This window comes from Papilio xuthus, unplaced genomic scaffold, assembly GCF_000836235.2.
Source record: "Papilio xuthus unplaced genomic scaffold, Pxut_1.1 DF826115.1, whole genome shotgun sequence".
NCBI classification, from domain to species: Eukaryota; Metazoa; Arthropoda; class Insecta; order Lepidoptera; family Papilionidae; genus Papilio; species Papilio xuthus.
Window position 1 is genome coordinate 2,119,941 of NW_013532534.1, and position 25,770 is coordinate 2,145,710.

A 25,770-nucleotide genomic window follows, 5' to 3' on the forward strand; every position below is an offset into this window, starting at 1 on the left:
TGTCAAACACGTTAACGTTGTCGTGTTAAACGCGATTAAGTTCGTTAAATTAGTTTTTATAGTTTCATTAATATGGAAGATAAAATTTATAAAAACTATCGCAGTGAAAAAAAAAGGGGCACTAGTACATCTACAAAAATGTATTATAAGTCCGCTGACTGAACGCTCGGAGGAAGATTTTGCGCAGGTAAGTACAACAATAGTATTATTAAATATATTTACATTTATTATGCTACTTACTAGCTGTTGCCCGCGACTCCGTCCGCACGGTATTAAAAAAACAAAACTTGAGTAGTAGCCTATGTGTTCTTCTAGACTATGTTCTATATTTATGCCAAATTTCATAGAGATCCATGCAGCCAATATTCAACTATCCATCTAAACATGTGCATTTATAATATTAGTAAGATTGTTCTCAAATGTTCAGTAAAAATAATACCAAACCAATTTCCACACGTTTGGCGCAATCCATGGCTACCCTGTTGGCAATAGGCTCCCGTTCTCAGCATTCGCCCTACGTGTCGACTCGCGTGATAATGCCAATTGACCACATATATGGGAGCCTGCAGATACATGCTATGTACATGATACAGTAGTTCACATGCATATAAATTTGAAATGCATTTGTACAATGCATTACACTTAACTAAATATTCATTCAAAATAAATCTATGATATGTCTTTAAAAACACATGTTGATTGAATGGTTCAACTGCTGATGAAGTGCCAGCTTTAAATCGAAACTTTCATTTAACATAATATGTTAATAATCTTACTTCTACCCTTTACTTAATTAGAACTCCCAGACCAGGGGTAGCAAACTAATGGCACTGGTACCATTGATGGCACGCAGCACAATATTTTGATTAATAATTCACTTATCACTTAATTCATTATGCACTACGAAATAGGTATAATAAGTGAAGTAGGTATTATATGAGAAGCTAACACGGGTTATTTATACGCTAAGAAAAGTCACCATATACACAAAGATAAAGTTAATGGCACGTCTATGACCTCATTAAACAATTTGTTAGAAAAAAGGCACGTAACATAAAGGTTTACCACCCCTGCCCTAGAAGTAGTTTTATGCCAGTGGCTTTCCACTGCCGTAATTTAATACTTGTATTTTTTGTATATATTTTGTCATTCTATATGAAAAATAGGCGTTGACTTTACCAGCAGCGGAGTTTCATGGTGATACTGAAAGTATCATTCGATTGACAACCATAATGAAAGATAAACAATCTTCTTTAAATAATCATTTTATATTATCACAAGAGAAAACATAAAATAACAGTTAAAAACAAAAGAGCATACAACCGAAGGGTTATTGCGGGAAGGGGACACGTAACTGTCGTGAATTGTACTGTCGATTATGTTCAATTCCTATAAAGTGGCTATAAGTGTGTTGTTTGTTTACTAGGAGGATAGTTGGAGCATGCGAGTGCATTGTGACCGCGGGATTTATAGGCCGCGGCGATGCATTGGAGCGGGGTCGGTGCGTCTAACCCACCACGCTTGCCTCTATTATGATATAAATAGTCCTGCACTCGGCTTACGGCTAGGGTTGCCAACTCTCCGCATTCTAATTATTTAACTTAGATGTCTTGAATGTTTGTAATGGATGATTTGAAAACAGTCTAACTAGCGTTCTCAGAGTTGTTAAGTTGTATAGTATGCAACTAACGATTCGATAGACAGTTCGCAAACTGTTGTTATAAACTAAAGATCGAGAGATCACGTACATCAAAGTCACTTGTCGGTTGGTAGTCGTCGCTTTTTTTTCATCGCCGTTATTTCGATTTACGCTCATGGTGGCAACCCTACGACTTAAGGCGCATTGGTGCAATTGCACCGTTGACAATGCTGCACTGAGGCTACGCCCGTACTACGTACTCGTATCATTCAGTTAGGTAATAATAGTAACGATTGATGACTTCTCGGTACTAGGATGTGAGAAGAAAGCGAGTGGTTTGTTGTTGTCGTGGTGTTCGCCACGTGCAACTTAAATTGTAACCAAGAAGTTCCTATAATTCATAATTTTATTTTATACGATACTTACTATCGAAAGTACAGGCAGTAATTGCAACCATGAGAAATCATAAGTTTTTTCTTGCAATTAGGTATATGCCAAAATCTTCAGGCATCCCTCATCCCTGATATTCCTTTCGCAAGTTGCATTCTACGTCGGAAATTTATGCATTTCTTGTTCTCTATTTCTTTTCTCAATAAGTATTGTTGAGTCCGTCCCATTTGAGACCATCTGAGTTTATCCCAACAAAAAACAATCGTATAGGTACTAATTTTAATTAAAAACAATAAGCAAAGTAACGTGAGAACTTATTAATATAAAGACTAGCATAATCTAAACAGTGTCGGCATTTGCCCATAACAAGTTATCTATATCAATAAACGTTCGTAATATAAATTAATTTGAGAAGTTTACATCTCCCAGACGAAACGACACCAAGACAATGCTATTTGTTCTTTTGAGTTTTAAATATCTTAATATTTGTGTAGTGTCTATAAAATATGTTATTTAAATCGAGAGCAGACGACACTGAGCCATTTACTGTCGCACTCTAATAGAAATTGGTACAGATTGGGCCTACCAATCTTAGTCAATAAACTAAAGATTAAACTAATTGATTCGTGATTGACAATTTTTTTTCTTTTTTTTAATATAAGCCTACGGTTAGGTAACACAGAATGTAACAAGGACTACAATACGCAACTAAACAATAGTTTAGTCACAATTAACTGCACGTCGCTCGTAATGCTAAGGATGCTCGCTAACTCGTGATTAATGAATGTTTTATTGTACGAACCACCCACGGGCGAGCATTCGTCGCAGCACATACTTACAACCAATGCTCTGTCTTATTGTTATTGCAAGACTTGCTTAAATCCTCAACCACAGTTGAGAAGATTAAGGATTTACACAGAACTTTTTGATTCCTTACAAAGAGTGAAGTGTCAGGCCACATGAACTTCTAATCTTGGATTTCTGACCTGATCTGACCACAATCTCTGTATAAAACATATTGTCAACCCTGTCATTATCTTTGACAAGACAAAGGTAACAACATATTTTAGATAGGGTTTTAATTTTTAGAAGTCCGCGTTGAATCGCAACGTAAGTTGTTCAATTATTTAAATATCAGTCCTGCATCTGTAGCATTTTAACATTTTGGCATCAATGAATAATTCCTTGTATTAGGAGTATAAAAACTTCGAGTAACATTTATTTCATATCTACCTCAATTGAATGAAAAGACGCAGAAGCTTCAATAAACTTCATATTACGAAACAGTAATAGGAGTATCTGAAACACTAACTGATAGACCTCACTCTAGAACAAGGAAGTTGGTCGCAATAAATTACTAGCGTGCAGTCGACTCCATAAATAAACAATGATAACGCTTTATACCCGGCGCAGGATCAGATCTCGAGATTGAAGATAAGCTCTTTTGATGTTTCGCACTCATCAATAAATTTACATGAGAACCTTTCTACTCACAACTTTGTTTATAACATACTTGTATGAATACGTTTTCGTACTGTATCTAAAAATGAATACTGAATCAGGATCCTTGTGCCGCTTGGAACACATAAATACGTGTATTTTGCAAGAGAGCACCGGTTTCATGCTATTTGCAGAATTCTTGTTTGAATAGAACGTAAATAAAGTGCGTACGGCGGCTGCGTGCACGTCGTAAAATCAACTTCTTGGAGGTTTAAACACATCGATAGGTCATCCTGCAAAGTTTACACACGAATACCGGGAAGATTGGTGCAAGGGTGGTCCCACTTTACTTACTATTGTAAAAACATAGCGTTAAAATGTATTATAACATAAGAAATGACAGCAAAGGCTAAGAGTTACGAATGTATAGATTTACGATTTTAATAGGGTAACCTCATGTTACGATGTATTCCTTCCGTTTGCAAAAATACAAAAAAGATACAAGTAGTTTTTATTACTATATTCTTATATTTATTATACTTGCAAATATACACATTCTATTATTCTATTCTATATACATTCTATGTATGTAATATGTTAATAATGCGAATTGAAATGTAACATTTCATTATTATATTTTAATTAAAAATGTTCTGGCTATCGAGTTGATGAATTTAACAAAACGTAATAGTCTACTTAGCAGGAACACGTTCATTCGTGCCTTGTTTAGAAACACAAAAATACTTGACGAAAATAATGTTAAATATGTCCGTACAATAAAGAGAAACTTGTTACCTATATGGTACAATGCAACATGAAATTAAATTTGATTATACTAAATTGTTCTGATATTGAAGGGAAGAGTCGGTAACACAACAGGACGTCCCAATGTTTTTTCTTGATGCACAAGGCTGTAGATTTTGTCTTTATTGCATTGTAAGTGCCACAAGAGTGGGAGGTGATGCGAGACAAGAAATATATATATTGATTTTCAAATTCATACCTAGATTTTTTCCAGTTTTGAAAATCCAACTATCAAACTGTTCCTAGACAGAAAGTTATCTAAAGAAGACGGCTGTGACGTAATCAGTGATATAAATGAAATTGAAGAGACAGTCTGCGGGAACGCTCGCTAAAATTTACTGACACCAAGTAAATGATACGTCGGGTGTCAGAGGGCGGCCACTAATAGATATTTCTATCACTTAGTTGCATTTAATTAGCCGTTGTTTATTGCATGTTACTAGCGAAACAAAACAATCGCCGATATCTGGCCTTGTCATGTTCTAGATTGTTAACATAAATCAAATTAATTTTAGTTTCATTCTGTAAATAGAATATCGCCGTACCCATTAGTAACAACAAAATTAGGGCAATAGTTTATTAAGATAACAGTTATATTGTCGCGAAGGTTTGGCCAAACGCTTTAAGAATTTAGCCGACAAATTATACCTTAATTTAACAGATCATATCTCAGTGGTACAGCGAAAATATGGTCACTTTTCCTTGAAACTAATGTAACTGAAAAAATCCGTGTACAACCCACGATATTTTTGAAAATTATGAATGTTTAAAAGCTATTTAAAATTTGTCAACTAAATAATCAAAATAGCTAATAAGTTTATAAATTTTTTAAGGTTATATTGTTAACTCAACATGCATCTACTCGTATGCATTATTCTTTCTCGGGTCGTTCCTCATTCTACACTTCAACATGGCCACAGCTTACAAGAAAGCCTATAATACATTGTGGGTACAACGTTATTTATTTAGCACTAAGTCTAACAATATTATTATTATGAATTTTAAAATTAAACCTCCTAAGAAATCGGTGTTGCGTGCAACAAAGTAGCTTTAAACATAAACTGGCAACATTCAGTTGCTTAATGTCGGCTCGTAAACTTAAACATAATCGTTAGTACCAAAAAGTTTCACAACGTTGATTGTATGAACACTATTTCATTTGAGCTTTCACTGTCATAAGCTTCTTGCTAATTTAAGCTTTCTATTCTTAACATTTCAAAAACTATACAATTTATTTATTTAATGTACTTTGTTTACTAGATTATGTTCTATAATTATGCTAAATTACAGCAAGATGTGTTTACCACTTTTGGAGATACCTTCAAACAAAAATCTCACCATCCATCCACCTAAACATTTGCATAAATAATATTACTAAAATTTTAGAAATTGGTAAAATTACTATCTGTAATAGAGAATCTATTTTGTCACCAAAAACTTTATAAGTAAAGGTCTGAGATACAATATATGGCCATTATATAGATATTACCGAAGTCTTTAAAGATTTACATTAATTGTATTATACAAAATTTAACTAGCTATAACTAACCTAACTATTTAATTTTGTGTTGTATGTTACCTACATTTAATCCATCAAACAAGTCTGGTGGCGCCAGACGCGGCGCTGACAGCTTTCAAACCCATCATTCTAATTCGAGTGAATTATAGACACGCGCGATAAGAACTTTGTGACTTCATGTTGCGGTTATGATGTAAATGGGTAGATATTATCTGCTCATCTCAGTGCAGTGTTCAAATACAGTGGGTTTTCATTGTCAAAACATGTACAAAAACATATTGCCTCCGTCAGAGTACAATATAAATGGTGCTTTCAGCTATACTTCGTATACTGACAAATATTTGTTTATTTTAAACTCATAACCTAAAAGTTTGAAGAATATAAGTCTGAATACAGAAAATGTGTTGTATTTTCTGTATTCAGCCTCAGCCTCACCAAATTTATTTTGTGCGTAAAAGATGGCGGCGTCAAATTGTCATTAAAGTTATTGTGATAAAGTTAATTTCAATTTACTTATAACAAATTTTAATTGAACTACATATCTTCCAACATATATTTTCCAATTGCGACATATTGGACTATCTCCGCGGCTGACCCTCAACCGAAGAAAGCTGCATATTAATATAATGTACACGTAGACATGCGCCGCGCCGCCGACACAATTACAACGCAATTAATTCTCATTAACGTGTACAGATTCATCCGTCAAATTGTCACATCGTAAATAGAAAGGTTATTTTAAGAGCTACAATTCGCAAAGAATTACTATGAACATAACTATTGAGAAGGGTGTCAGTGACTCGCCGCAAACGGCAAGTAGCGTCGTCTGGCACACGTCCAGTCACTGAACTTGATCTCTCGGGATATTCCATCCCCTAATGTTTACGAGACGAGTCTCAGATAATGACCGCCTATTACACGACTACTTTCAATTGCACCTCATGATAATTTCGAGTAAATATAGCGTAGTGAAATAACACTAGGCGCCAATGATAAACTTGTTTTGGTAACAATGTAAGGTGCGTTTAGTGAAACATTGTTATTCTTGGAGACCGTCCGCGCCTCCTTGTCCGCTTTTTTATTTTGATACAAATATGTAATTATTAATATATGTGAAAAAATAATTTATACAGACCAATGTCACCATGACAGTGGAACCAGTTCTTTCAGGGTGTTATGGACAAAGAGAGTCAAAATCCTAAATATCGTGGCGACAAACCATTTGATTGGCGAATCGATGAGTGATATCCTCATAGTTGTAAATTACATTGAAATAAGTTTCTTTAATTAAATTCAATCAGTTAATGTGAAAATTACGAAACATAAGTAAAACGATAACGCTTGCTGATTCGTGTGACAATATGAAAAGGCGTGCGACTTTAGTATTACGGAGATAAACACGGTCAATAGCAAATGGATTTATGTACATTCGGCTCCATTATATCTAATATAAACACAGGTAACGATGAATTTTATATTTTTCGATATACCGTACAATATGGATTAAGTTAAGATATTAAATTAAGGAAATTAATTTATGTAAATTGTTATTTTACAATCACGGACGCTAACAAGAACCCAGAATTATGTTTTTTGTGATTTGTTAAAAATAAACTTTTTCTGACTGAAAATTCGCTCGATTTAGATTACTCCAGAAAGATATTTACAGAAAAGAATAAATATTGCCGTGCTAATTTCCACGAAAAGGTATAAAAGTTACTAAGGACTTAATGTAAGGCCATTAAGGACTTCCCACGGAAGTAAGCTAAAGCGTTCCCGTGGTGCCCGCCGTAATGCGTCAGAGGGCAGTCAGGTTTTAGTGGGTATTCTGGACACCTTCTGTGGCTGGCGAGTCCCACACTCCCTACGCCATTGCACCGCCCGGCGTAGGCGTGCGTAAATGCATTTCCTGACTATAAAAAAAAAGCCATTAAGGACTTACTTCATAATTTCTATAAAAGATATTAGATTGATATATTTCCATATAAAGATATATAGTTAACAAATCAGGTTAATACTTCAAAAGTGGTAAACTGAGTTACTGATAAAATGTGAATACAACATAAACTATTGCAAAAGCACCTAATGTTTTTATTGTGTAGACGTTTGTCCGTTAAGGAGAGTTTCATTCGCAGGCGTCAAATTAGATTTCGTCGAAGACAATCAACATGACACGAGACCTCTTAACATGCGTGATTCATCTTAATCAAATAAATAAGATGAATCTAAATAGATAACAGCGGTAATACTTTGCCAGACAGCGCGCTTCGTGCCTTCAAATTGATACCAATCAAAGCAAAGCTGTCCTGTCCTAATCTTCCGTATTAGAATTGAGGAAAATGTTAAATCTTTTTAATATGATTCAAATAATCCTCAGTACATTTCAGCCTAACCAGTAAACAAATGCTGTTAGATATCGAGCCTTGGATTCGAATTACAATCAGAATCACAGTTTTCGATTGAATTTTTCATAACAAATAATAACCCAACAACCCGTACAGTCAAGATCAGTGGCAGTATTCCATGTTAAAAGCAGCGATCTTTTCCACTTGTATGCCTATGTATGCCTTGTTATCATAATGGTCAAAGGTAGAGGGAATGGAAACCAAAGTTGTTTTTATTGTGTTGAAGATAACCAAAATATTGATAGCATTGTTAATTATAATAAGGGGTAGAGGGTTCGAATTGCAGGGCAAATTTTCTGTAACTGTAACACCGCGATTGAAGGCGACTGTACATCTTGAATTTCATGTAAGTGTAGAAGTAACTTGAGACCGATCCCCCGCGTCGGGATTAATAAAAGTGTTCATTGCTATCGTAAGTGTTAGCCTCATATCTAACAATTAAGTTAAGATAATACTTAACATCCAACTTACGGTTATGATTTTTACGAATATATTACTTAGTAAGGAAAGACCTTATAAACTTTATATTTTATGTTTGATTTAATAACAACCTATAGGCTTTTAAAACAAAAGAACTGTTACTATGTTCCACAATATTGATTCCATTGAATCAACGTCAATGAGTCGAATGATTAGAAATTGAATATGTAAAAACTGTCATGGCAACAATCACAAAAGGTAAGCAATCACCAACAGAATATGAGCACGATAATGCGTTGTTTTAAGACGAAACGTGGATCATATTCGAACATACGAGCCTGCTGTGGTCTTTGAACGAAATAATTATTAACATTACCCTCTATAATCACGACATTGTGTTCTTCGTGATTTCAACATTTTTTTGTAACACAATTTTAATTAGAAAATTTAGCATACGTCAAAAGATCACATTCCTCAAATTTTACATGTGTGTCATATTATATGATGGTTTACTGCTTTGTTTCACAGTTTGGTCCATTTTTGTCAATTTTGTTTGATCAAACACATTTGCACGTTTATCACATGATAGAAAACGCATACTAAAAATTCAGTAATTAAATGAAATATTAAATCATATTATTAATTTAATTCCCTGTTCTCTTTTCAGTTATATCTCCTTGTATATTTGGGACAGCAATGAAAAATGTAAACCCCTGTTCCTTCAGTTTAAGTCACATAGACGTTTCAGAGGTAATTTTCTTACTGTAAAAGGAAAAGGCGCACGAAAACCATCATCACTTAAATGATTCCGTCACTAGTGTATTTCGAGTTTCGGAACTCTTCTTCTCTTCGGAACTCCTTCCAACTACGCCTCGTCTTGATGATTGGCATTTCTCAACGACGAGGATTTCGCGTAGCTTCCCACCTCACACAGTCGCGTTGAATATTGTGTTATGGTCCATCATGAAAATAACGTACTCCCTCCCACCTTAAAGACCGGAAACGCATCTGCGGTTTCTTTGGTATTGCAGATGTCTAAGGACAATAATACTCTCTCCGTCGAACCTCCATCAACTGAAACGCTACTGATACTAACGTTGAAGCACACTTAAAGCGATAATGATAAAACTCCAGGGGAGTCACACCGAAGACTAACCAAGTGATAAGGATAATGAGAAGGTCGCTCAGAGTAGAACGTCGCAGGCCAGAGGAGGCAGCAGATGCGGGGCGAGCGGGCCCAGGCGCGGGCGGTGCGCGGTGAGGCGTGCCGGTGCGCGCGCGCCGCCCACCACGTTATAAGCGTGCGCGGCGTGCTCGGCCGCACAGCGTGACCGGCGCCCGAGAACGACGCTAGAGCGTGCGGTGCGACAGCGACACGTCTGCGGCCCGCTCAACTCCCGCGCCGATACCGCACTGCTACAGCGTGTAGACCGTCTCGCGCGAACTCTGTGCTACTCATTATATCGTGATACGAATCCCGAAGATCGCTCCGGTGCTACCGTATTGCCGTTCTGAAGATTACTCAGCTGGCGACGACCGCGACCACAACCGCGCTACACGCCCATTACTGGCTGCATGCAAAGGTAAGCGACCTCTACTAACAATTACTACATTTTTCCTAATTAAATTAATGGTTAGATGATTTAAAAATCTACGAATTAAATATTGTAAAAAATGTTAACATTAAAACTTACCAATTTTATAGGTCGCTAAACTTGTCTTTCTATGGGCGTTGAAACTCTACAGAAAATTCGCAGAAACGCTTTCCACAATACATACTCGTATTTTCCTTCGTAGTAAAACTTACTCATTTACTTTCTTTTTATAATTTCTTTAACCATTTGAAATAACTATCTATCATACTGGTATATTTATGAAAACACTAGAAAGCACCTAGTGACACTTTAACCTTTGCGCAATTCGAATAGCACCTTTCATGGCTCGATATACAAGTAATAGATTTCTTACATAAATCTAAACAAAACGGTTGAATACATTGCTTATCAAAATTTGATCCTAATTAACCCTTGATTGATAATCTGTTCTGTATTTTTAATTCTTATCTATTGAAGATACTAAAATAGTGTTTAATTATGCAAATTTGTTTTTAAACTATTAACAATGTTGTATTCAACTGAAAATATGTATCCGAACATTACGTCTTATTTTTAAAAAAAAAAGAAGAAATAAACAATTTTTCTACATTTCGATCAAAATCTAGCTTTCGACTTCGGCTTCTTTTATGATGTTATCTGTATGCGGAAAATTCGCAACGCGTTAGATTCCTAGTTCTTATTATAATTTTTACAAATACGACCGTCGCGAATTTATATTTTGCGTGGGGGTCAACGTTTAAAGTGGGGTCGAAAACATACGCTCGGCCACCGCGCCCGCCGGCCACTGGCTTCACCTGTGACCTTGTCTCGCGCCAAGAGGACCGCCTCCTCTTCGGTTACGACCCGAATTACTACGGGGGCATCAGTGTCGGCTCATCATTCGGGTTAGAGTGTGTAGAACCTGGGCTTACTTTTTCTTCGTCTTCCGTTAAGGATTGTAGATGAACGTCCTCAAAAAAGTCAATTTTGATAAGTCTGTTCTCGGTTTTTTAGTGCCGCAAATTTTTGATTATACGTTTATTGATAGTTGCCAGCCCTATTGTCATCCGTCTCTTTATAATTAACTGACCGATACACTGTATTTTTAGACCCTCTTTATCAGTAAACAATGAATGGAACCAGAGATTATATGATAATCTGGTATAATATAGATATATTGATTTATTTTTTTAATACTTGTAAGAATTGAAAGAGTACGCTAGAAAAAAACTTCGAAAAAACCGAACTTCTGCTTTGTACTGCTATGATATTTGTTTTGCTTTTATTAAATTATGTACTTAATATTGACTGGTGTCCGAAAAATGTTTTGTCTCTTTAAGCAATTATTGACTACTCTTTTAAATAAATAATTGCTAATAATCTGATCTACTCTCATGATGTCTGTAAAAAATTATCTTGTAATTTTTTAAATGTTAACTAGCTAACCCATTTGTACTTTGTATAAATGTATGGGCAAAGGCGACAGGTTTTTCCAGACAGCTTTCCTAAAGCGTTAGAATATGTGATAATGGCTAACTTGCAACATGTTAAGAGATAGTAGTTACTTAGTATTCAAAGTAAAACATATAAGTAACCAGAAAGTAACAAGCACTAGTATTCCCTGTTACAAACCTCTGGAACATTCTATAGACTGTTATGTGAGCGAAAAAATACAGACAGTCAAGATTGACCTCTTGACATACAACTTTATTGTTATTGATACGGTTAAAAACATATTACGAGTTCGAAGAACACGTGGAGAGAATACTATTCAAGTCTCTCGTAATAACAGATGTGTTGACGACCGACAGTCTAGCTAAGTGCTTCTCAAACTTATACATTTTTGTAACTAAACCGATAAGAAGAATTTCGTTTACTCGCTTGGCAACTGTATAACAATTAGAATAGTAATAATTATTACAAATGCCTGATTAAAGTATATCAAAGTAAGTGCAAAAATATTTTGTCATTAAATAAGAATTGCTAATATAAGAGTCGATGCTAGGCACAGGTCACGGTCCTCAGAAAGGGTATCAAAACGTAGTCACTATGTCGCTCTACTGTAAGTACGCGGAACATACTGTAACATTTTAAAATTTATTCAGACTTCGTTTGCGCAGAATTAATAAATCTAGTAATTACCTATGTTACCCGGGGATAATATAGCTTACAACGGTGAACCATTTTTTCAAATAGTTTCAGTAGTTTTGGAGCCTATACATTGCAAACAAATAATCAAATCTTTTCTCTTTATAATATTAGTATACATTAATAGTAACTAAGAACTCGATAGACAGTCAAATCAATTTCGAATTGAGTTTAATTGACCAAATTTACTCTCAGCCAGAATTTCAGAGTTATCATCTCTCATCTTTCATTTCTCATCGAATAATATTAACCTTTATGTCAATCGGGTAATAAGATATGTACTTGCGCTATTTATTCGTTGAGTAATTACGTTAACTAGTGATTGCCCTGTAGTTAAAATTCGAATATAGGTAGTTCAGAATGAAAAGATTTTTTTATAATATTTTTTCGTATCAATTAAATCGATTAAATTTTACAAAATAAAAAAGGAAAAGATTGAGCGGCACTGGTCTGATATACGACTTTATAAATGTTTCGGACTCTGTACCAAGTTGTAGGAGGCACTGACCGCCCGCCAAACGTCAATTGTGTCTGCCGATTACACACGCTTGACCCATCAAACTTTCAACTAACCCTAGGTCTCCACTCTCGAAACACCTGTACAAAACCATAGTGTCATCTCTTTCAAACTCTTTAAATATATGTTTTGTACAGGTGTTTTAGCAGTGGACACTCACGCTAACTCACACCTTAGTCGACATCGTAATCTATCCGATACTTTAAATTAACGTTAAATTTAAACTTTTATAATCATTCTCCACTTGACTTTATCATTTAATTTTAAGCATCTAAAATAATCTAAACTGTAATTAAAGTTTTTATTAATTTTTAAACTCAAAGCACATATTTAGTTTAATTTAAAATATTTTCTAAGATAAATCAGGTTCACGAAAACATAAAATAATTTTTAGAAATTACTAAATTCTAAGTACTACTTTAATTAATTAAAGAATGCTAAAATAGAGTGTATTACAAAAATTGTAAAATTTAAAAAAGTAGAAAAAAGCTGTGAAACAAAATTGTGGTCAAATATCGTATTATTTATGAACCGAATAAATACACAAATTAAATGCAGTTTCCAGTTAGTCGTCAAATGCAATAACATCGTAAGAATTTTAATTTATCTTGCACATAAATAATTGAGAGGTCGCGGCGTAGCAACAAGGCAGGCATACATAAATTTAATGACCAGCACATCGGATAGTGCCTAGATAAAACGAGTCGCGCAACTCTAGTTGCTACGCGCGGACTTGATTACTAAATTGCCAAAGGCATTCGAACGTAATGACGGTTCTCGGCAAAAATATGATCGCTTCCTTAACTGTGGATTAAAGGTGCGTTCAAATTTAGCATTACTACATGCTATAATTCGTACAGCTAGTATGTAGCAAGGCTGCAAGTCTAGCGAGCTATAGATGTATGTCATTATTCAATCGAGTGCAGTCGTACCGAGGTGCGGGAGTCTTCCGCCACGCACGCGGCCCGCACGTGACCCGACAGCCGGACCTGTGGCGCTGGCAACGCACTGACTTCATGTAATGCGTGCGGTGTCTGCTCTTTTACATCCTACAACGCACACGGCAACAATAAACTTTAACTTATTTTAACTCAACTTTTTTTTAACTGAAACTTATAATTTTAGCCATCTAAATTGCAATCTAGGACAATCAAATTGAAAATGGAATTTTAAAATTAATTTCGCCTTACAATTTTTGTTTGTAATTAAGTTAGTGTAATATTAACAGGAATCGTCCTTAATTAATTCAGGCGAGACTCAATAAATATGACACCCTGGTAATTCTTATACTGTTTCATAAAGACTAATAAATTTAGTTCTGTGTAAAAGTAAAACGTGTGGAGTCCACACATAAAAAACAACGGTGTTCTTATAAATTGTAGTTGCTACAAGAACACCTTCTTACTAATATTATAAATGCGAATGTTTGGAAGGATGGATGGATGTTTGTTTGAAGGTATCTCCGGAACGGCTTAATGGATCTTTATGAAATTTGGCACTGATGTAGAACATAGTCTGGTAGAACACATTGGCTACATGTTAAGTTTTTTTTAATTCCGCGCGGACGGAGTCGCATGTGACAAGTAGTTGAGAAATAATTATTATAGACTACTACAATCAATCATGTATCTAATACATTTTTCATTAAATCAGTAATAATTGCTTATTAACTTGGACAAGCAGAGCGGCATAATGTAATTGTTATAATATTTTAAATGCTAGGTACTCGTATATAATTGCATTATTAAAACTTTGTCTCCACGATATATAATTACTAACCACACAATGAATTCAATAATCCTGTAACCACTTAATACATATGTATAAAATAAAACAATATAAAAAGTAAATCACTATCTAAATAATCGCTGGCCAGTGTGTCTTGTAAATTAATTAACATTTTTTGTCATTATTAATTTAAAAACTGTGTTGTTTAAAAATTTGTGGTTACTAAGAAGGGCTTCTTAGTAACCACAAATTTGCTGCAATCATTTAAATTACAAATACAGAAGTGATAAACATTTCCCTCTTGTCAATCGGAAAATCAGTTCCCATATTTTAAAGGCCCAGTTTGAGTTGCCGCGACTTTTATATTTTTTAGCTTAAAAAAACTAAAAAAAACTATTTATATATGTCAAGAGAAGTACTTTTATATTCATTTCATTTTAATATTTTAGATTTTTTTTAATCTTGTTTGAAAACGTCGTAGTAGTGGTTAATCCTTCATAATCTGTTCCGGTTTTACACTTAGAGTGGTATAAAACGTTTTAAAGACTCAAAAGAAGTTTTTCCGCTACTTCATCTTTCGAACATTAACTGGAGAGATTACTAATCTACCATAATCGTTTCCTTTCCAGTAATCTTTTACCGTTATACCTATAAATAATCGGATTAAAACTTGCGAAGTATCTGACTATACTTATGTATGAAAATATAACGTACATAGCAAAAAGATGGCGTCGACTTAACCGACAAGATCTCGAGGTGATGGGTCGGGGACATGTTACAAAAAACAATTTACAATAATAATATAACATAATGAAATTATGAAACAAAACAAATCTATAATTAAAAATACATATCATCTTTTTAAAATTATTTGTTTGTAATATGAAAATGTAAACTAATTTTGACTATCAAGTGAAAAATTATTTAAACTCTCGTGAGACATTTTATTATTTTAATTAAATAACAGCTGATATTGAAATATTCGGTACCTACACAGACGAAACATGTGTTAAGTCTTTAATTACTTTTAATATAAACTCACATTTTAATCGTTTCTGATAGAGAATTTTAGGTATTTTTATATTTTAATAAGCTATATTTGATGTTGTTAATTCGGTATCTTTTATATGTTACACCAATTTTTACTTATAAAATCCTGTACATGGTCGTCAAAACCCAATGCCATTTGGCCAATAGTTTTTCCCGCGTAGGTCCTTTAGGTTTTATGCAAACCTATTTTAGTTAAATTAAAACTTAAAGAAGGTCTGGAACAACATCCAAACTTTCGCATTTATAATATTAGTAACATGTTAAGGTGGTAAGGTATTAGTAATATTAAAATCTGCAATAAAGACTTGTATGAAACATTGTGTGGTCGTTAACTGCATTGCGTCTCGTTAATGTTTCGTAATGTATTTTCGCCTCCCTCGACGAATGCGGCGTCGCCCTAGCAATCAACTCAAGTGCGACCTTCCGCTTACTATCCTTGCATCGCGTCTTCCCGCACTGCCTACAATCCTGATACATTATCATTCAATTGCCTTTGTTTAACCTCACGCATGAATATCCCAGGTCACACTTTATTTGTTACACATTCGCCTTTCAAATTTAGAAAGTCTCTTACTAAAAATATTGAGTACAATTGCAAAATAACACCAGACCAATTCTTACTTCTTCTACTTGCCTGGTTGATGTTCGAAAACGTGGGCTCTCGCGTTAATATGACGTAAATTGCGACTGCCATGCAATCCATGCGACGGTTAGGTACTTAGCACGTGTACTAGACATTCGATAATTAAAGCTACGGCAACTATTACGGAAAAATAAATTCTATTTTTATGATACGTCCAAACAAAAATTTAGCGCCCATGCCTGCTATTCTTGGAATGACACTTAAGGAAAGGAAGGAGCTGATTTGCATTTTTATGAATGAGGAGATGTAGGTGAAGTCATCTTGCCCCGAGTTGCTGTAATGCCTCGCTTTAATTTATTCAACGACAAAGTCATTTATACATTTAGTATTAAAGAAGCAGTTACGTATACTCACCGAATTCTATTGAACTCAGGAGATGTGTAAAATAATGTTTTTTTTATTAACAAAACAAATGTGAATAGGCAAAATTGAAAAGAATGGTATTACAATTATTTCTATTCATGTTCAAATTGTAGTAATGACAAGTAAGTAAATATTTTTTATCTACTTAAAGAAAATGCATTTCACCGTATAAAATGGCTGTACTTAGGAAATGAAAAGTATCAGTATTGGGTTTCAAAGGGCGCCAGTGGTATCGCATTTCACCCTTCACTATAAAAGCATAAGCTTCTCGAATTACTTGCATTCAGTGGTTTGTTGGCGTCAAAGCAACTTAAAAATGACCTCCAGTAACATTTAGTCTTTGCCGCAAACTCGTTTAAAGTAGGTCTTATTTTTATATCAGTCTTCGATAATAACTTGAGCGTAAAGTTGACCTTTAAAAGATATAAATAGATATTGAAGTTCCAACACTTTGAATTAAACTTATTTTTAATCTATCAAGTGTCAAGTTTTTTAGTGTGATATTTCTAGAACATATAAAGCTGATAATGGATTGTGATCGTCACAATTATAATCAACATCGCTTTTTGCAACTCTCTTCATAGTTATTTATTATCGTACGTAACAATGTGTTTTACACCTTAACATTAGCACAAAAACATAATGTGCCTCCATGAACAAACTGACATTACATTACAATATGTTTTGTGTAGATATTTCTAAGCTGGAAACTTAGCTTAGCTTTTATTACTCGAATATTGTGCAAGATTTTAATTAACATTTTCAGATTTCCAGCCCATGGTAGCCAACTTTATTTCTTGTATTGTCCCTTATTTGATAACTCTTCTGACCATTGTAAATATGATTCTAACCTGATTGTAGCAATAATCATATTTAAAGCGGTGATTAAAACTACTAGAAATATGATATAGGCAAGTTCTATTATAAGGGACGGGGAGCGGGGATTTTTGGATTTACTCGAACGTGGTAGAGGTTCATAAGGTCCCCACCTTATACCTAGCCAAGTAATCCTACCACAAATGAAAAGCTCCGTAAAGAGCCGCACTTTTAGGATAACCGGTCAAAGTACTGGGTAAAAAAATGGTTGTCATAGATGAAACGCGTCAGATTGAGACACGATGAGTTAATTATATATTATTGTGTTGTGTGCTTTGTAAAGACGTTGTTTGTTGCAGATATAAAGATGTTGTTGCGGCGGGTTGTGACAGCGCTGCTGGCGGTGGCGGCGGGCGCGGCGCTTTGCGGGCGTGCGGACGCGGCCAGTGTCGCCATGAAGTTGTGCGGACGCAAGCTCGGAGAAATCCTCAGCCGGGTGTGCAGCGCTTACAACAGCCCAGCCTGGGATGTACCTACAGGTGATATTCGTACTCAGTCTTCTATTAATCCATCTCGTCATTTTTCTTCGACTTTCCCTTGTTTTATCTTCTTTTTTTTAACTGTAACTCATATTTAGATTTAGAGCATTCATTTTAAATATATGAAAAAATTAAATGCTAAATATTATATATATATATATATCAATATATACTTATTTGATAAGTAACGTAATGCGTTAACGCAATACACACACTGAGACAATACACGTGTCTCACACAAAAACGACACATTCGTTGGCGATAAGTGACCTACGACGGTCATTCACATATACTTTTCACCCAAAACTATTTATATACCAAAACAAATAACATCACATTACCTTAGTTATCGTAAAAAAAACTCGAAATACTAAACTAGTCTCCAAAGTAAATAAAGCTTACAATTTAAAAAAAAATTGCTTTGCACAATAAAATAGCGGTTATAATAATTTAAGCCTTTATAAAAAAAGTTTAAGCTTGAAATATAACATAAGTATATTTTTTCTAGTTGCAGATACTAATAAAAAAAAATATATTTAGAGATTGAATTAGTTTGAGCAGTAATCCTGTAGTCCAATCAAATGGAAAATCAACGGATTCCATCTTGTGCCTTGAGCTCCCGTAGGTCTTCATTATATTATGTCTTCCCATAATATACTGTCGTACTTTTCTGCCTGAATTATTTGTCTAAAGCGAACGTATTCCATGAAGATGGGAACCGGGAACTAAAATGATTTGCGTTTACTTTCACTGGCAACATAAATTACTTCCTTGTTTTTAAAGTGAAAGCCGGGTCGTTTCAGAGAGGTAAACTATAATTATAGCTCTACAAATTACAAGTAACTGATACTCTGTAAATTATATGTATGGAGACTATAATTTAAATAACTCAAAGTATACTCACGAATTCGTACAAACAATATCATCTCTTATCCCACTCAAGTAGGGTTTGCGCAAGGTTTTCTTCATCCATCTCTTTTTAATCATGTCACCTTTCACGCAATCCATCCATCTTACTAGAATAATCTGGAAGTAAATCTGTTATGGTGTAGTATTTTGTTAATGAATAAATAAAATAAATAACAATGTCTTCTTAAGCATAACCCTACCGAGGTATCTTGTTCTACTTATATATAAGTTATTTTAGTTGAACAAAGGAATACTTAATATAAAAACACACTAGAATAATGCCAAAAACTAGTCAATCATTATCTTTAATCGTAGTTAAATTTGTTCTGAGATAACCTTTTGAAAATAAATGCTATAATCAAGGTTTAATCTATCTAGACGTAATTATAATCGCATCAGTGCCATCAAAGTTAATTTAATATTCCACTTTAATTAACTTAGTAATTACTCAACAGTCTTATGTTTATCATGTATCACAAAGAAATATAATAGTCTCCAGCATCCGCCTGTCAACATGACGTGCGTGACAATATCAACGATGTGTAGAAATCCATATCTCCATTGTTTAGTACAACATATAAAAAGTATGCTATCTCTTATCCAAGCTGGATAATAATGTTAAATGTTAATATAAATAGGTAAATATTTATTTTATTTTCTAGCAAAGTTGAATATAATTTAAAGATAATAGAACATGTAACGTGGACATGATTTTCCCTTAGTTCGCTTACAATTTTTATGTTATTATACAATTTAAAATTGTTAATTTGATAGAATTAGTATTTAAAAAACAAAACATAAATCTAGAAACCTTACTTTATGGTAGGTTCCTAAGCAATAATCGTGCTAAAAGTATAAGCATCATCAAAACTACAGACAAAATTAAGCGTCGTCTTTAAACTTTTAATAACGATTTTTGTCCACCCATATGTAAATTTCCAACATTGACAAAGCTTACGGTATTTAGATCTGATATCTATGATCAATTAAACATAGCATTACTCAGCTGAACAAACACACCTGCAGTGCAAGCTTTCTACAAAATTGTTACAATAAAACTAATGAAGAATTTCTCTCTGGTTATTTAGTAAATAATATCATTTTGTGCGTTTGAATAGAAAGCCACGGTATTTAATAAGTATATAAAACATGAGGAAGTAGATCGTGATTTGCTTGTTGTAAATATTTATCGGAGGCTATAAAAAAACAATCGCGACACCTTAGATGTCTGATCAAAACATAATGCAAACTTTGTACCTATTATATATAGCCAAAACAATGAGCCCTCAGCTTTATTTGTTTTGGCTATGTACGTCCTTTAAAGCTTAAGTGCTGATTTATTAAGTTTCTATCTAAATATTATTCGAAAAACAAATTATCAAATCCAAATAAATAAAAAATAATGCAGTTTAGGTTACATTATGTAATTGAAATTTTTAATTATAAATCTCGATATGTTCTTTACTTTTTTCGTCGATAAAATACGCGAAGTCTAAAGACCTTGCTCAATGTCACTTGCTTACTCATTCATGTTTTGTTTGAATAATTTAAAGTCATTAAAATATGGCACTAAATTATATGCTGTTCTGTTACAAATTACAACTCATACATACGTACAAATGTAGTTCGTTTTTATCGCAACATTCAGCGACCTCTTGAGTGTTTACATCTAATATAATCACAGGAAAACAGACGACTACTTAGGTGCACGTCCTCTTATTTAATATGACCCCTTCATTCTGTACTTATCGCTTCATCACGAAACTATTCCGTGGCCTGTACTAATGCTTGAAGGTCGTATTTAAAGGAAATATAAGCAAAATTTAATGAACACAAATAATAATAGTTTTTAGTCCTTTGCGGGAACTCTTGAATTACATATTCCGGAATTTAAAGATGACGTTTGTTAAAATCAAACTTGTTTATTTGTATCCTTGTAGATAAGATAAGAATTATACAACAAAATGATATAACTGGCATATTATAAGCCTATAGAATAAAGACGACATTTTATAAAATGAGTCCGTAATTCATAAATATTATTACGTGATTTTGGTCACTCGTCAAACTGCATGAAAATACACTTAACGACTGATCCATATCTTTCATATTCCGTAGTGTACTAAAGAGGTCAAGAGTGATCCTTCTTAATGTTTAGATGCGACATGAGTCAAGCGATGTACTCGTATCATGACGATCTAAGGTCAGGTACTGTCGGCTCTCTCGAGCTGCGGTAATAAAGTAATAAGATTATCTATTCTTAGACCCTTTGCTATTACATTGACCGACATATGTTTTGTCCGATACATTTTTACATGTTACTCAATGAGTTGTAATTTCATTGCCCTCAGTATAACAAAGTTTTATAAAACACATGTTATAGGACACCATGGAACTTGTGCCCTTATTATTTGAATTATTTAAATTTAAAGATTGCTTTTTGTTCTACAATCAACAATATATTAAATGTTGTTGATCAAAGTTTTGCTCCATATTCTTCAATACTCGACGTCGACGTATATAAATCTGTAACCTTGTTATTGTAAATTGTAAACAGTGTAATCTTTCTCGTGACTTTGTCGGTTACACCTATTTGCGTTTTAACGTATATCATATACGTTACAAAAGCTTCTACACCGTACTAGAAACACGAAGAACTTTTACAACTTCGGTGAGAGATTTTCATATCATCAGCACGTATTCTTTTAAAATATTTAGCACTTTATTATCATATTTACAATTATTATCTATGTGTGTACAAAGTTTTAAAAAATAAATATAATGTAAAGTGTACTAGCTATCCCGCGACATGGTCCACGTGAAAAGTTGTATTCTGGTAGGATTTTTAATTATTTAGGTTAATAACAACAAAAACAAAAAAATATTCACTTAAACCTTACATATACCTATTGTTCTTTTACACCATTGAAGATAAAACTTTTACAAAGTTTAAATATATATAATATAAGAAATAAGAGCCTAAAAAAAGGTTTCGTAATTTTTACAGTTTAGGAGACTAGCTGTAAAAATAATACTTCCATACAACATTTTTCCACACAAAAAATTGTGATATTATGTGTTAATATAACTGTTAGAGGGTAACTTATACAAACACATTTTACCTACAACATTGCATTATTAAATTGCTAGTAACTATTCTGTTATCTTGCAATTTCAACTTGCTCACTTCTAGTATCTTGACTCCAAAGCGATACAATTAGCTTCTCATAAGCAAATTGATAAGCTGACAAGCTTCTATAATGATAACATTGTCGCAGACAAATGCTAAGGGCCTCTTAATTATTTGTACATACTACGAAATATACTATTAACTAGTTGAATTCTATCTGTTATAATATTATAACATAAATACCAACTCTAAAATTAAAATATATAGCTGACAACATTGTGCGAATTATGACATAAAATAATATAAAAATCTTACTAATATTTCGAATTGGAATTTTTATTACTAACAACTAAAATGATCTTAATCAAATTTGGAACGTACATTCTAGTCTATATAGCGTATTTGTTTTTTTTATAATATATTTGCGAAATATCCAACTTATTATTTTTAATATTTGTTTGTTTTATTTTATTTAAAAAAATCAGCAAAAAAAACTTTTGAATACATAAATCGTTGTAGTGTATCAACTCGTAGAGGTCAAAGTACATCTACGAGTTGATCAAGAAGTCATAGAGGTGTGATTTAAGGACAGATTAAAAATAAAAGAATTGACATTTGCAGTGGTCGAGCAGACGGCGGGTGTGGTGAGGCGACGGCGGGAAACCGGTATCGTATACGAATGCTGCACGCAGGGCTGTACTTTGGAACATCTCACGGAATACTGCGCTACTACCATTAAAGCCACGTAAGTATTCTACATACAAACTCGCTAATATTGAGTGGCTAAGTGGTAAAGTCAACATTAAATTGCTACTCAATTCGTTTAAAAACGACCAAAAAATATTTTCGAGCTACGAGATAAAATATTTCGAGATTTTTTTTAGATAGGTCGCATATTTTATAATATTTCACATTCTCCCAGTTGTTTGTTTTTTTTTTTAATTACTCCAATCTTAAATCCGTTTGCTAATAAAAAATTGACGAAAACAGAGAAGTGTTGATAAGTGGTTGACACGAGCGGGATAGCGGCCAAAGGTTGACCTTACAGAAGTTGTGTCCCATAAAGATTAAAAGCAATTATAAACACTGGCTGAGAATAAAAGTATTTTTTAATTGTTTGATAATAACAGCCAATTATTGATAGACCACTATAAATATCAAATACAAATAATTTTTCCTTGCTTTGTTTTCGACCGACTGACTAAACTGTAATGTTTTAATAGGTACTCCTACCTATTGCTTTGTAACCGTAGGTGGCTTAAACTACTACTACGAGGTAGATTTTATAATGTAATACTACTCAATTCGTTTAAAAACGACCAAAAAATATTTTCGAGCTACGAGATAAAATATTTCGAGATTTTTTTTAGATAGGTCGCATATTTTATAATATTTCACATTCTCCCAGTTGTTTGTTTTTTTTTTTTAATTACTCCAATCTTAAATCCGTTTGCTAATAAAAAATTGACGAAAACAGAGAAGTGTTGATAAGTGGTTGACACGAGCGGGATAGCGGCCAAAGGTTGACCTTACAGAAGTTGTGTCCCATAAAGATTAAAAGCAATTATAAACACTGGCTGAGAATAAAAGTATTTTTTAATTGTTTGATAATAACAGCCAATTATTGATAGACCACTATAAATATCAAATACAAATAATTTTTCCTTGCTTTGTTTTCGACCGACTGACTAAACTGTAATGTTTTAATAGGTACTCCTACCTATTGCTTTGTAACCGTAGGTGGCTTAAACTACTACTACGAGGTAGATTTTATAATGTAATCCGTGTTCCGCAATTAGAAGCCTATCTATTTGTTTGTATTATTTTCCTATATTCATCGAAGAATGCAACTGAGGCGGTGATTAATATTTTTTTATTTTATCTTCAGTTCAGAAACCTCGGTGGACTCGCATATGATTGAGGACCGTTCCGCGGAGTCGACAGGCTCGGGGTCGACCGGGGCTGCGGGGGCTGCAGGGATGGCGACAGCGGCGCGCGCGCCGGCGGCGGTAGGCAGCGATGTGTACGCGGGTCCGCGCGAGGTGGGGCGCGCTGCGAGCGGGTACGGGCGCGCGGGCTGGCGCCGCCGATGTCGGTGCCGCGGCCGACGCTCACGCCGGCGGCGCCCAACCCTCATGGGTAACATGGTGTGTCTCACGTACGCCACCATCTTGTTCTCTACCAGCTCACTAGCTGCTGCTCAATATTAAAGCCAACTTGAAAAACAATGACACACAGCAGCATTGAATAAAGGGGTATAACCGATGTATTTAGATGATCTCTTACTATCTTATCTTTTTAAACGAGAAGAAAAAAATAATTTTAAAAATAATTTCTGTCAAGCATGCAAACTTTGTTACCTTATTTTAGTAGGTTGCATTAACATTGGGTAAAATATTTATCTGCCAAAATTCAATAATGCATGATTTACATTATTATATCGACATCATTACTTAAGTTGGCTTTTTTAGCGAGAATAAAAATATTGACATTATGGAATACAAATATTTTCAGATAGAGCAATTAGTAGAGATTCGAGACTTAAGTATGAAAAATTAGAATTTTCAATTGAAGATAAAAAATTGGTATAAAGAGAACAAGAGAGTGGTAACTAACCCTCATACTAATGCTTTTCGCATGCGTACTAAATTGTTTCATGTAACACTCTTCACTCACTTGCATGCATAAGATATACTGCAATTGAAAAATTATTATATGTATTCTATTTCTACGTTACAATTATTACGTGACAATCAAACAAGGGACACGCTTATGGTAACCTCTATTGATTTATGTATTATTTTTAAGAAACTTAGCTTCAACCCGTCACTTAAATTTATTTAAACATATTTTACGACTTTGCTTTGTAACAAAAAACTTTTCCCACTGATACATCTGCCATGTTAATTATACTTACTAATGACTGATTACGTGTCCGTTACAATTGCTATACTGAAAACTATAACTCTTCTGGAGCAACTAAATTTATAGAAAATGTTTTTCTTTTCTCAGCAGCACATCATAAAAAGTGCAGCGCGCGCTGCGCCCGTGGTGGGCACCGTATCACCCCTGCTGACTTGGGGCAGAACCCTAAACACTGACTTGCCAACGGTCGACAATGACCGCTACGCGTATGTTATATATGCGTAAATAAGATAATATTCGGACAAGATAAATATCCACAGAACGTATGCAAATTGAAGTGGGTACTTTGAAGAAGTTTGTGACGTCTCGAACAAGAGAATATAAAAAGATAAAGTGATGAGATTCAGTTATCGTCCAAGCGTTTAATATTTAAGTGTGCATTTATGTTGATGTTGTAATCTGTTTGTGAGTATATTTGTTAGAATTAACTTCATGATAATCTCATGTACCTACAACTAATGATGTTTTGGAAATGCTTCTAACTGCTGTATGATTGCCTTTGGAATTTTAAACTTTTTGTGAATCTGTATCATGATACTGCAGCTAGTCAGAGAGCGGAGCAGAAACAAATTATAGTAAAATAACCTCGATTTAATTTAATACAAAAATTAAGGCCCTTATTTAATATTTTATCAAGATGCACCTGTATAAAGGTTTTTGTTCAAGTTTGTTTTCAGTGAAAACACAAGGTCTAAAGACTACTTTGATCTAATGGATATTTTGATATCCCCTCATAAAATGTATTAAATTCGAATATACGAAAGTAACTATTTCTTAGCTATGTCATAAC

At 34.0% G+C, this 25,770-nt stretch overlaps 1 protein-coding gene across 6 annotated transcripts; it reads left to right on the plus strand.

Annotated features, from left to right (window-relative positions):
- Positions 1 to 25,756, plus strand: LOC106123334 (bombyxin B-9). Of its 6 annotated transcripts, none has more exons than XM_013319584.1 (5): positions 1 to 187; positions 17,837 to 18,016; positions 22,677 to 22,800; positions 23,944 to 24,097; positions 25,068 to 25,756. In XM_013319584.1, exons 2-5 carry the CDS (start codon positions 17,845 to 17,847, stop codon positions 25,203 to 25,205), a joined length of 588 nt encoding a protein of 195 aa, XP_013175038.1. In that variant the 5' UTR covers positions 1 to 187; positions 17,837 to 17,844; the 3' UTR covers positions 25,206 to 25,756. The 6 variants fall into 6 exon arrangements, with proteins under 6 accessions (XP_013175038.1, XP_013175040.1, XP_013175041.1 ...); XM_013319586.1 differs by having other exon boundaries at positions 23,944 to 24,064; XM_013319587.1 differs by having other exon boundaries at positions 23,944 to 24,064; positions 25,071 to 25,756.
- The last annotated feature ends 14 nt before the right edge of the window (positions 25,757 to 25,770 follow it).